Source organism: Andrena cerasifolii, chromosome 9, assembly GCF_050908995.1.
Source record: "Andrena cerasifolii isolate SP2316 chromosome 9, iyAndCera1_principal, whole genome shotgun sequence".
Classification (NCBI taxonomy): Eukaryota; Metazoa; Arthropoda; class Insecta; order Hymenoptera; family Andrenidae; genus Andrena; species Andrena cerasifolii.
In genome coordinates this window covers 12,832,903-12,845,389 of record NC_135126.1, presented here as the reverse complement: position 1 = coordinate 12,845,389, position 12,487 = coordinate 12,832,903, and the positions used below count along the sequence as shown (strand labels likewise).

Sequence of the window (12,487 nt, the reverse complement as noted above, 5' to 3'; positions counted from 1 at the left end):
GCTGTTCCTTCACAAGAAATTGGATACCGCGTTCGGTAGTTCACGATTCATGCGCGATTTGCCGTCAACCTTTGTACGGGCGTATAAACTCGATTGTTACAAGCACGAGGGACAGTTCGTGGACAAACGATTCTCTCTGCGGATCGGCTGGATCGGGAAGAGTAAAAACTTGGGTTACCACGATGAGACATTAGTTTATTAGATTTATTAGACCTTTTGAAATATTTGAAACAGCGTGCGGCTTTTGTTATTTGGCGTAACAGTGAAATATCGTTTACAAGGTACACAGTACGAAGCTCGAGGAGAGCAAAGCCATCAAGATCGATTTAATTATTCCACGTAACTTTCATTCACAGTCTCAAGGCCCCATAAATTTCTCGGAGGATCGGGGAAAAGTGGGACGGGGCCTTTCGAGAGCAATTCCATTGAGAGATTTGAAAAAGTAAAAGCGTGAGCCGACAGATCGTCGACGATTTTTGTTCCGTTCTAGCAGCCTTCCGTCCACCCTCGCCGATCGTGTCGATCGGCGGATGTTCCTCGCGGTGCGGTCGATGGAATTTTGCCGCGGTGCTTTTGTTGTTCTTACTTTAGATTAGTTTAAGGTGGAGCACAACGTGATCTAGAGTAGACGAGATATTTAAAATCGAAAAGTCCACATATCTTACGAGAGGAAATCGATTGCGATCGCGTTGTCGCGTGTACATCCAGATACGATCAAGGACGAAGAGACTCGGCGAGCGAGGAGCAGGAGACTCGATCGATACCTACTTGCCGATTATCCTCCCTTCGACGAACCTTCCCTCCGTCAGAATGAACAGTGTCGATTCACTCGTAGATCAACCTCCGCCTCCCTCGCCGAATTCTCGTTCCGTCAGGCAAGCCATTGAATACGGTTCGCGAAGATTTATCAGTAGACACATTTCAGTACAACGAAGAGGAAGTTTAGACGCGTCGCTTGCTGGGACTTTATGTTACGCGAGACGTCGGTCCTCGTTAAGTATACAACATCCAAAAATATTAGCATATGGTAATCGTATGATAACTACAGATGAATCTTTCAAGCTACTCTAATATTGAAGTTGCAACCGTGAGACGAAAAACTCCGAACTCCCGAGTCGAGGTGTGCCCGGATGTAAAGGATATCAGGCGCAAAGCATCCCGTCATTTTCCTGCGCCAATGATCCAACGGATCCGATCCGTTTCGAAGTGCTATCGGGTAACATAAAATCACACCAGGCATTCTGTATCTACGGATCGTACTGTGAGTGAGATTAGGGCTTGTCGAAACGGTCCTCTGACATTGACCGAACAGATAGCGAGCGTCACGGCCAGGCCATGATATCGAATTCGAAATCGTGCGGTGACCCCGTTGCGGTAGCAGAGAGTGGCGCGACCTGTTGCCGCTAAGCGCAACCATCTTTCGCGTCAGCGCGGATTTCAAAGTGTCCCCGTTCCTTCCCTCCACCTTTCTCGCCCGTGTAATATCCGACACACGACGAAGGGGACCGGAGCATCGAGCGGAATTTCGGGCAGAATCGCTGCACTCGTAACAGTGAATGTCAGAGGGGGAACAGTGCGATGATCGCGGTCGTTGGTTGCCTTTGGCTCAACGTTAATTCGTTCTATCTAACACAGACACGAGAATAGGTAAAACTCTAGTAGCCCGGGGACTGCACCTCATCCTCGTCGTCGTCGTCGTCGTCGTCGATCCCGGGCTCACCGAGCGCGTGGGCGAACTCTGGAACAATGAAGCTCTCGATAACGATTTATCGAAATGTCCCGAAAATTTTCATAGAAACAGCACCCCGGGTCGTCACCCTAAACACTCGTGTCAGACGCCTACGCAAGCGATATTCCGGATAAAGGAACGACCAATCTCTTTGAATTTCGGAGCTCCGCGAATTGAACCGCGAAGGGGCGAAGTGACCTACTTGTCGCGGCTCTAGTATCTGCGGCTGAATCCCTGATCGTTTAAAGTATGATGGAAAGGGGCGTGCGGAAGTTTCGATACAAAGCTATCAGCGGGGAATGTAAGGGATGATTGGAACCGCGTTGGAAATATTCCGATTTATCACTGCGACCGACGCTGCACACGTCCCTGGCAGGAGAACAAGGAATTCGAGCGATAGAATAACAGGCGTGAAATCGAAGGGATTTTTGTCGCTTATACTGGCCCTTTCGTGGAAACTCGTCGCGTTACCATCCACCGAGGTCGCGAAACGAGTGGTTCCTCTCGCCCTGCGAATCGTCGGCCTAGCCTCGAGCTAACCCTAACCCGTGAAATACCACAGTGTTCTCGCCCCTTCTTAACCCCCAATTTCTCCTCCCCGCCCCCTCCGGCGAAGGGGCAGGGGAGCGTCGATCAATTGCGGGTGAAACAGCTGGAAGGAGGACAATCAGGTACGAAGGAATTCCCTCTTTTCTGCGCGATCGTTCATATTTTTCTCCGATTATTAGGAACTCTAGGGAGTGGATGGTGGTGTGCGAGCATGAAGCAGCGGCTTACCGTAGAAATCGATTCGTCCATCCCCGTCCACATCCACTTCCTTGATCATATCCTCGACTGAAACACAGTAAAAACGGCTTACACCTTGCGTTCCGTCGAATTTTTCAAATATCGCCGCTCGATCCTGCGAGCAAAGGTATCGGAGATACGATACTGGTTACCGGTAAATAGTTTTCCACCTTCGCGCCTCCCGATCGTCCTCTGATAGCGCGTGCACGCGCACGTTTGTCGGAATAATTGCAGAGAGTGGTCAGAGAGGCTGATGGAAGAGTGGGAATTAATATCTACGCTATTACAGATGTGCATCCATCGCGAGCGTTCCACGGACACGGCATGCATCGCATTTGGTCTGATTAAAATCACCCGCGGACGATGGTATGCTAATCGGCGCGACGACCGTGTGCAATTTAATTTTTAACCGCGCAGCTTGCGCCGCTCCTGCCGCCGTGTTTCCGCAAAATCTGTCCAGACCCAAGTATTACCGCGTGAAACATCGCGACGGTATTAATATTCCGCGGCGCGCTCTTCCGCTGCAAAAAACGTGTACTCGATAATTTCCCTGCGTGAAACCGATAACGCGCGCAAGCCGGAGAGGTGAAAAACGATCGTTCCGCCGTGAACGAGCGCGTTTTTCAATCGTCGCATGAATCTCCGTTCGAGCACGCGGCTATCAGTTTTTGGATTTTAATTCGGAGGATAGATGGTGGGATCTGCGATCGTCAGCGTTCAGGCAGGCGCGCGAATGAATTCGCCAGTTTTCGAGATAAAGGGAGCTTTTCTAATTATTTTCGTGCGGGATCGATAACAATTAATTCCTCGCGCCTCGTCGATCCAAGAGTAATTCCAATCGATTGCCAAATGTTTACGGGAGAAAACTTCCCCTCGAGCCGAAAACAGGTCTCTAGTGACTAATGTTATTTCCCCCTAAGCCCTAGCACCTCTGCGACCCACGAAGACCGACAGACCTACAGGCTTCTAACACGATTAATAAGTAATGACAATAAAAAAATTGATTCCAAGGATGCCCAAAGCCCCTCCGACCCTACGATATCGTCAGGAACGGCGCTATTTACGACCGACCACAATAAATTATAAAAGCAGCAATTTTCTCGAACGACGTTATCAACGGTATTACCGTGATCGATTTGATATCCCTCGGCAACTACTAATGCGAACAGAAATACGTGTACATCACAAATTGATTCCGGTCAATTAGTAACCTCATCCCATGTACCGACGTATTATTACGTCGGTCACTATAGACTCGCAGTCCAATACAGGAGGGGAACGCAATTTACCGTCTCGCAGGAGAAAGCGCGTTATTAACGCAACGCGGGCAAATTTACACGAGATGCGCTCCTTAATTGCCCGCCGTGGGAAGTTGCCAAGAAATTTCGTTGTTGTTTTGCTGTCCCAGTGTTATTTTACTAGCTCGTTCGGGCGAGTTAACTTTATTACGCGGCTCATCCCGACGGCTGATTCAAGTAACCGAAGGAGAAAAGCCCTGTTTTGCGGAGTCGCGTAAGTGGCGTCGATACTTTGCGCGCAAGGGGAAATAGCAAAACACGGTTGCTGCAGGTAAACTAAAATTAATTCTGATAAAGTACGATGTAATAAACTGTGTTTTGATTTTTTTTTAGGAAGCACCGATATGGGTTCGAATCCTCTGCAATACCACCCACGCGTTCAGAAATAAGTCTGGTAGACTTTCTGCTTAAATCGAGTGAAGCGAACACCATTCCGTAGCCCACGGAATATTCCAAATTCCTCTCGACTCACCAGGCAGGGCGGTGCTCGACGAATCGCCGCGTTTTTAAAACAATCTCGGGCGTAATTGCGCGAAAGGAAGTTTGTCACACTTTTCGCTGCTCGGGGATAAAAGATTCCGGACTATCGGTCGGAACGGCGGGACGTGACGGTCGCTTTAAATTGCAAAGGAGCTTGCAGGATTGCCGTGACGTGCAACGGCGAACCCACGGAAGGATAACGAGAGTTCCGAACAGGAAGCTTCGGTCGAGCCTTCCACCGTGCTGTTTATCCACGTGACTTATTCTCCCGTGATCCCCTTGAATCCAGGCGGCGGCGAAACAGGAGGAGCCGGTCCCTCGCGCGAGAAACGACGAATCACGACTCGCGGAAAGATCGTAATGACGCGTCAAATAAAATTAGAGACGCCGCGTTACCTGATCCAGCGAGATAACAGCTGGTGAACCGGAGCAATGGGAACAGATATTTCTTGGTGTAATAACAGTCGCTACCTCGCGGTTCCCTCTCTGTTTTCTTAGATCTTGTAATCTTCGAAAAAACATCGTAACGGCAACATTAGATTCCAACAACCTCCGGCATTCGTTGTACATACTCCACTCCGCGGCGCATGGTTTCATGGAGCTTGTTCCCACGGAGGAATTCCGCAGTTCGCAATCTCGAGGGAGTTTTGCGTACATCTGCAGCACGAGAATAACTCAGGGGACCGAATCCTCGCGGAACAGACGCTCGCTCGGGCGCGCACCTCTTCGACTTTTCTCTTAAATTCTAGCAGCAGCTTGACCAACGCCCGCCCCTGGTTCGGGTTTTAACAAACGTGTCGAGGATGTAAAACTAGAATCGATTTGTCGTGGAAATGAAGGGCTGCCGGTGGCAGGGACGGAATTGGCGCTCCGAGTAAAACTTTCGTCACCTAGCTTCGCAGCTCCCAGTCTTCTTCGCTGGCTTCTCTACGTTGCTCCCGAGTTTGCAAGTGACGAATTAATTTCCCTGGATCCGGCTCTCCTGTTCGCTTCGATAAAGGAGCAGTCGGGTGCAATCTACTAACGCGATCGGTACTAATTCCCGGGAATTACAACTATTCATACGTTACACAGAGAATGATTTCTGGATCGCTCCAATTTGTTCTCCCCCATTTCCCCGAGGATTAATATCCGCCTTCCTATCCAATCTATATACGTTTCTATTTACATTTTTCTGGACCGGTTCAGCAGTTATGAAATTCAACAAACCAACAAACGTCCGTTAGAAATTGAGGATAGCAATTATTGAAGCGAATGGACAGAATCGATACCTACTTTCCTCCTCGGACAGATCCTCCCCGAGGCATTGCAGCACGGCTCTCAGATCGGACGCGGTGATGTAGCCACGATTATGCTTGTCGAACACCTGAAAGCAGACGAGAAACGAAAAAGAAAATAAGCGTCATCGAACCGCTCCGCCGAGTCTCGATGGTCAATGGGAAAGAGGGTCACGTAGCAGGAGGCGGGTTTGAATCATCAGGCGAAATAGATTCTTTTATTTTCGGGGGGTAGAGGTGGTGGTAAATGTAATATCCTGTGCGAGAAAATGGCAAAAGGCTCTTTCTTTCTCGCCTGGAGCACCGAAAAGCAGAAGGGTCCGTTTGAAGGCGTCGATTATCGGGACGACGTAGCCCGGCAATGGCCTGCGAAAAAATGCCACCGCGGGAATAATAACGACGCGCTCACGTCCATTATTTATCGCCTGCCGCGGCATCCAGGCCCGGCTCGAAACGTCTGGACGGGCGTGGAAAATAGAATTACGATTGATGCAGCTCTGGGGAACGTACTCCGCAGCCTTCGACACATTCGAGCCGATCCAGGGTCGACGAAACACCCCTGCCATCCACCATCTCGACGCTGTTTCGGCGCTGCGGGATTAACGGGCTCGGCAAGACGAGAAAAACGAAAGGACGTTTCAAAGAACCACCCCCCACGCTCGTGCGTCGGGAACCGGCGACGACGAAATTCGAAAGCCATGCCTCGCTGGAAACGAGAAAAGTTCGCCAACCGACACGCGTAACGAGGAAATAACTTTGTCAATCACGTGGAATATTTGTTTCCGCGGGGCTGAACGTTCGTTTGGTATCGACGGATAGAGTTGGGCAATATACGCCGCGGATTTCGCGGGGCTCGAGCAATTTAATCACGAAACTTTTGCTCTGCGTTACAAATTATAAATATTGTTTCTGGGAATCGTTAGATACAGTGTGAAATCTATTTCCGTGTATCCTCTTTGTAACGATCGATACACGGGTACTGCCGATACACGACTGTTACACGTCGCACAGTGGGCTAAACCGTGCTTCGAGCGCGAGAAAAATATTATTGTGTCTCTAGCAGTGTTATTGATTAAGTAATGAAATGTAATTGAATCATAGATATATGTATACATGATATTAGTAGCACAAAACAACAAAAATATAAAGTTGTAATTTTGTTTATTTACAAAAAATAGTTTTAACTTTATTTTTATTTTAATTGCTACCTATATCTACAAGAATCATCTTTTTTTATATTCTACTGTTGTATAACTGTTAGGTAAGTCTAATAAATCGAGCATATCTGCAGGAATCGCTTGTTTTTCGCCAAATAGAAAGTTTCGTAACTCCAGAAAATGCACAGATATCTTTTTATTCCAATAATTTCTAAAATATAAACGTTATTATATACGAAAAGCACAATGCATGCAAACACGTGCAATTTTTTGCACACTTCGATAAAGTTAGAATATCTGCTGACAGAAAGTACGTGAAGCACTCCAACAAATTTATTTATGTAATGTGTAAAAAATTTATACAAAAACATGTTACATACCTGGAGGAACACAAGCCATCACAGAAAAATATTAAAAAAATATGAAAAATGCTTGCAATTCGCGACTGTACACCACTAAAGATTGAAGACGTTTGATGAGTACGCGTAACCGAAGGTGTTTGCCGATTGTCATTTTTTAAAATGCTTTATGATTTCCAGTACTCTAAGGTCTATACAGTCCTAATAAATACTCAAAATTAATACACGAAGACCCTTTTTTTTACTTTGGTTGGATGTTCATACTTGCTTCGAATCAACAGCTCCCCCGTCGGTTGGAGATCGTTGAGCCTTCTCTGTTTTCGGGAGCTATGAAGAAAAGAGTAAAGGAAGCATCGTCCCTTAAGTGAGAAGTGGGAAGGAGGTTTGGAGAGAAAGTGTAGCACGAAAGATTCCGTTTGCTGCAACAACGACTTGGCCGTCCTAAACGCTCGATGCACCATTGTCGACTAAGTGTAGGAAATCGCAATCAGGCGGCGATTAAAGCAATTACTAAATCATTTAGCTCGCTAACTATTCCATTGTTTCGCCGAGCGCATCCTCTCGCGCTCGCGAGCGTCGAGTTGACATCCTCGAACACCGTGATTAACACCATTGTCGCGTGCATAATTGAAGTCGCGCTTGCACCATGCTGAAGCCAATCGTGCACCTTTTACCAGGGCACCGCGAGATTCTCCCCGACCGTCCAGCGAAGATGGTCGATCTATCGACGATCGAGCTGACAAATCATTGATAGAACGGTTACGGTACAAAGGCTAAGGACGATTAAATGCGCGTAAGTACACGTTTTGACGCGCCTGTTAGCAGTGGCCCTTTTGAACAATGCTCTGGCGAAAGAGGTCAACGCTGGTCGAAACCTTGAATAATTTTCTCGCCTTTGGCCTGTTGAGTGGAGTCGAGAGAGCTGGGAGGAAGACGGGGACGAAAGATAGACATTGGACGGTACTGATTAAACCGCGAAAGTGCACTTACGTGCACGAGCGACAGATGGTGGGATGCAGATTAAAAACATCTCAATTCTCCCGCCACGTTTGAAATATGAGGCGCGAAACTGTACGCACAAGACAGGGCAGAAGAGTGAAAGATTAAACAATTATCGGCACCCCCGAGCTACCTAACCTACGGCAAGCCAGTCACAAATCAAGTCTCACCCTTTCCCCCGCGATCCAAGATTCCAACATGTTTCTCCACATCCCGCTGCTCATTCTTCTCGCAGCAACACGAGGGTCGTAAGATAAATCATGTCGTTCCACCCTCGACCGCCTTCCCATAGGCGTATCGCGTCTGATAGCGGGCGAATGTTCGCGAGTTTCGCCTACTTTATCGCGTCTACGTGAATTCGAGACAAATCGCGGAAATTTCGCGCGGAGTTAGCTGAAAAAGGATTGCCCGAATTGCCCGGGCTCTCGAAAACGGCACGGGACGATAATCGCGCGGCTCGCGGAACGGCGAGACGTGACGCAAACTTAATCGAGGGCATGCATCCGAGAACGCGACAAAGAATTCCCTTGACTCACTGGCACCGTTGTCCCCCAGTAGTCACATCCGGCATATTAAGATCTGCTCCAATTTTCCCTGGTCTCCGCGGCTCTCCTATCGTTCCTAATAACCAATTAGAGCGGTGCTCCTACTCGCTAGGAAGGGGCGAGCGTACACTTTGCGATATTAAAAGTGGCTCGTGGGCCGTGTTTCTCGCGCGCGAACCCATTCCACAAAGCCACTTTCGCCGATTAACGGATAATTGGTTACCGTGCGCGACTGTTGCTAGCTCTACAAAGCCAAGGGGGATTCGCAATCCGCGATTAAAACGCTAGGATTCTCGATCGACGCGTAGCTTTGCCGAGTAACCCTTTTACGTACCTTCTGTGGGACTCGTGTGCATTCACTCCCTTCAGCTGATCCCGAAGCACACAAAGCCGTCTGCGTGAGCGCTGAAGCTCCAGGGATACGTCCCTAACCCATTCGTCTGTGTATTTTCTTCTGTTCTTTCATCTCCTAAACCGAACCGTTCCGACTCCATCCTCCACCTGTGTGCCAGTCTCTATTTACCTTTGTCTTCTACTTGACGCATCGATGCGTCAGAATCGTAGTGCTTCGCCATACACCCACGGAAGGATTGCCGTCATGTTGTCTCTTGTGAATCTTCATCCCTTTCAGGTCCCAAAATCCCTCTGTCTTGCTCCCTCGAACGTAATACGTATTACTACTTAGCGCTCTACTATATCTTTCGTCGCTCGGTCCCAGTCTTTCGAAGTCATTCCGCGTTTCATTCGCCGAATCATTCGCTCCTGCTCGTTTGCGTTTCCCTCGCTCTTTCCTCCCTGTTTCCTGCTTTTTTTTATTCATCGGCGACCGGCGCTGCGATCCGGCTGCCAGCCCGCGGAGATTAAAATATCGACTCGGTAACTGCGATACGTCGCGTCTGACCCCAATGCCCGGCCGCTAAACTCTTTAAGCGCCCGTTGGGCGATTTAAAGGGATCGAGGTGAAGCTCTCGACGCAGGGGCTCGCTGGTGGATCCGATCGTTAACGCCCTCGCGCTGGGGAATGCGATAATGTAAAGTGGAACGAGCACCCTTCGATGATTAGAGTCTCAACAGCTCGCGTGCTTCTTCATATCAACGGAAGAGTGTTGTTCAGCGCGTTCAATTCCCTCTCCACGTCGCGACGTCTAAGTAGTATCAAGCCCAAAAACAGCCAGTGAATAATGCATCAGCGGAATTGGAAAGAGGATAGCCCGTTTGACGTTTCAACCATCCCCTGCATGATCCTCGGAAAGTAAACAACGGACAGTAATTATTTCGAGGCGGAACATCAATTCCTGTGCATACTTGAGGCCGATGATGAAACACAGGAGCAAATAGAGCGATAAAAGTGGCCGTCGACGATGAAGCAGCGGCGTGCGTCCGCGCGTAAACGCGTAATGGCTTCGGGAACGGGAAAGAGGGAAGCGGCAAGGAAACAGGTCGTTAATAGGAAGACGGAGAACCTGCTCACCCCGGTCGTTCACCGTGGAACGATGAAAATGATATCCCTGCCGCGAGTTAGCGATGAATAACGATTCGAATAATACCGGCGGCTTGGATTTACTCAGCTGACAAATTGACTCGGGGCCGGGATGGTAATGCGAGACTCGTTAACGGGCCGGGAAAACGAATACTCCCGGCGTATCATCGAATTAATATGCAACGATTCCCCTTGACGAACGAAAGACGACGGTTAAATTGATACCGCGGCCAAGATTTCAGTTTCGCGACGGGTGCCGTTTAATGTATGTAATATTCTCCTCGATAATTGAGGGAGGCTCCTGGAGATGGTAGAAACCCGGCGGGAGGGGCGAGGGAGAAAGAGAGATCGAACGGGATGGTCGCTAAAGAGAATGACGGGCCAACAAAGGCTACGGAATGGCTGGAAGAGTAGGCAGACGCGGCGGAAGAAGAATGGAGCGCGAAAATGGAGGGAGGGTGAAAGTCCTCGTGGATAGTGGTGGATAGGGCTGCGAAGCTACAGTCATTAGAATGTATTGTGGCGCAATGGTTTGACACGCTTCCTTTGCGACGTGCTCCTCTGCTGCCCACGCCCCCGCGGCCGCCAGAAATTCGTCACCATTCGCCCGGTGGTTCTTTTACACGCATCCGCGGATGCACAGACGCGCGAGCTATGCATATAAAGCGACGCGAGCCGAGCTCCGCTGTAATATACAAGATAATGGATGCAGAGTCCACTGTTTTTTTTTTTTCGGACACGACAACCTCTCTGGGCACTGCGGACAGTGTCCGCCGGGCGGGTTAATACGAATTTTCATACGTGCCGCGTGAAAAAAGTCCCCTTGCGTAAAGTAGGATGTTGAAGGCGTGGGTGCAGTTATTCTTAACGTGTCAGAGGATTCAATTCGACGATGATGTTCTAAATGGACGGAGCGTCACTGGATGAAATTCGAATGGAAGGTTTTGGTGCGGTTAATACGGCCGAATCTTTGGGGTTCGTTTCTCTGAGTTTACTCGTTTTTCTATCGCTTGCTGCACCGTCAAGCGAATTTAAATGTAATTTTGCGACAATTATTCGCCTGCCTGTCGCAGCTTACTGCGTTACAGATCCATAATTGTTTGCAGTTTGTTATTGGCTGAACCGAGGGAGAAACGGGAAACCTCGCTGCTCCACGTGCACCCGGCAGTTTACGTTTTACCAGAGTACGCAACGTGCTCCACGGAAAGCTAAATATTTTCAACGCGACCGTTGTGTTTGCGAATTGCACTGCGCGAAAGGCTTGCCCGACCGTCGCAAGAAATACAGATCGCCTCGTGTGTATTTTCGCGAGTTGCCCGCGGCTGGAAACTCGTCGAAACGCTGGAAACGCGGAAAACCAGACAGACAGTGCGCTGGCCGAGCAAGAAACTGCCTTTAAAGCGACCGCTAGGGTGAAGTTAGTTCGCTGGAACGCGCATCGATGGTGTGCTAAGCTCGTTCGGTTAACTAATATGTACGATAACTGCGCGTGGGTGGTATATTATCGCCGCGGTGGAAATGAGGACGAATAGGTACGATCGCGTGTCGAAAGCACATTATCGACTTCTGGAACTGGACCACGCCGCTACCGAGGCCGTAGAGAAAAACGAAGAAAGTCGTTCGACTCTTCGGTAGTGGAATTCCCACGATAACGTATACCTAATACTAATTTCCTGGTAAGCGAACGTTATCACTAGATAGGAAATAAATTATCGATGAAAATACCTTCTTTCTGTATAAACTGACGTTGAGCCCGGCTTGAGGAACGAAGCGGGAAATACAGGGAATGCGTGGAATTAAGAAACTACGTACACCTGTAGCGCCGTAGCACGCTGGATCGAGGCTTAATCATTATTGCGTTACACTCGAGGGAGCCCTTCTATTGCTCGCAAGGGGGTGAAAGTTTATTTTACAAATTTCAATGGGAACGACAATATTGAACGCGATACCTAGCCTTCCAAAGCGAACTCAGCGCATAACTTGTATCCATACCTTTGAAAGTAATGCGTCCATTCAAAGGGAACGACTGATTGAAGCACCATAAAGGATATCAATGGACACTGTCCTTCCTTTTCAGAAAAATCGTACGAGTCTCCCTAGCGGCCGGGATTTCGGCCAATCGTAGCTTCCCGCAAATAGGAACATGCATCGTTTTGCGGGGCTGTGGAAATGAAATTTATCCCGTTCGACGTGAAGTTTCACGTTCTAAAGATTTCAAGCGCGCCGAATGCTACAAACTGAAAGAGTGGCCTGGCATTCACTCTCGCTGCAGCTTCTATAAAATGGGCCCCTCTTTCTCATCTTCGCTTGATTTAAAATCGAGTTTGCTGGAATTTCCGCGGGACAATGTTTATCGGCAACTCGACAGATTCGTTGG

The 12,487-nt window shown here is 48.7% G+C and overlaps 1 protein-coding gene across 2 annotated transcripts in view; it reads right to left on the bottom strand.

Annotated features, from left to right (window-relative positions):
* Window positions 1-190: 190 nt before the first annotated feature.
* The window catches only part of LOC143373065 (uncharacterized), a 43,447-nt gene continuing 31,150 nt past the window's right edge, over window positions 191-12,487 (bottom strand). For both annotated transcript variants that reach the window (XM_076819873.1, XM_076819874.1), the window contains exons 5-7: window positions 5,569-5,659; window positions 2,507-2,563; window positions 191-1,738 (exon numbers count right to left, since the gene is read on the bottom strand). In XM_076819873.1, coding sequence (XP_076675988.1) covers window positions 1,656-1,738; window positions 2,507-2,563; window positions 5,569-5,659 — 231 coding nt within the window. In that variant the 3' untranslated portion in view covers window positions 191-1,655. The remainder of the gene's footprint in view (window positions 1,739-2,506; window positions 2,564-5,568; window positions 5,660-12,487) is intronic.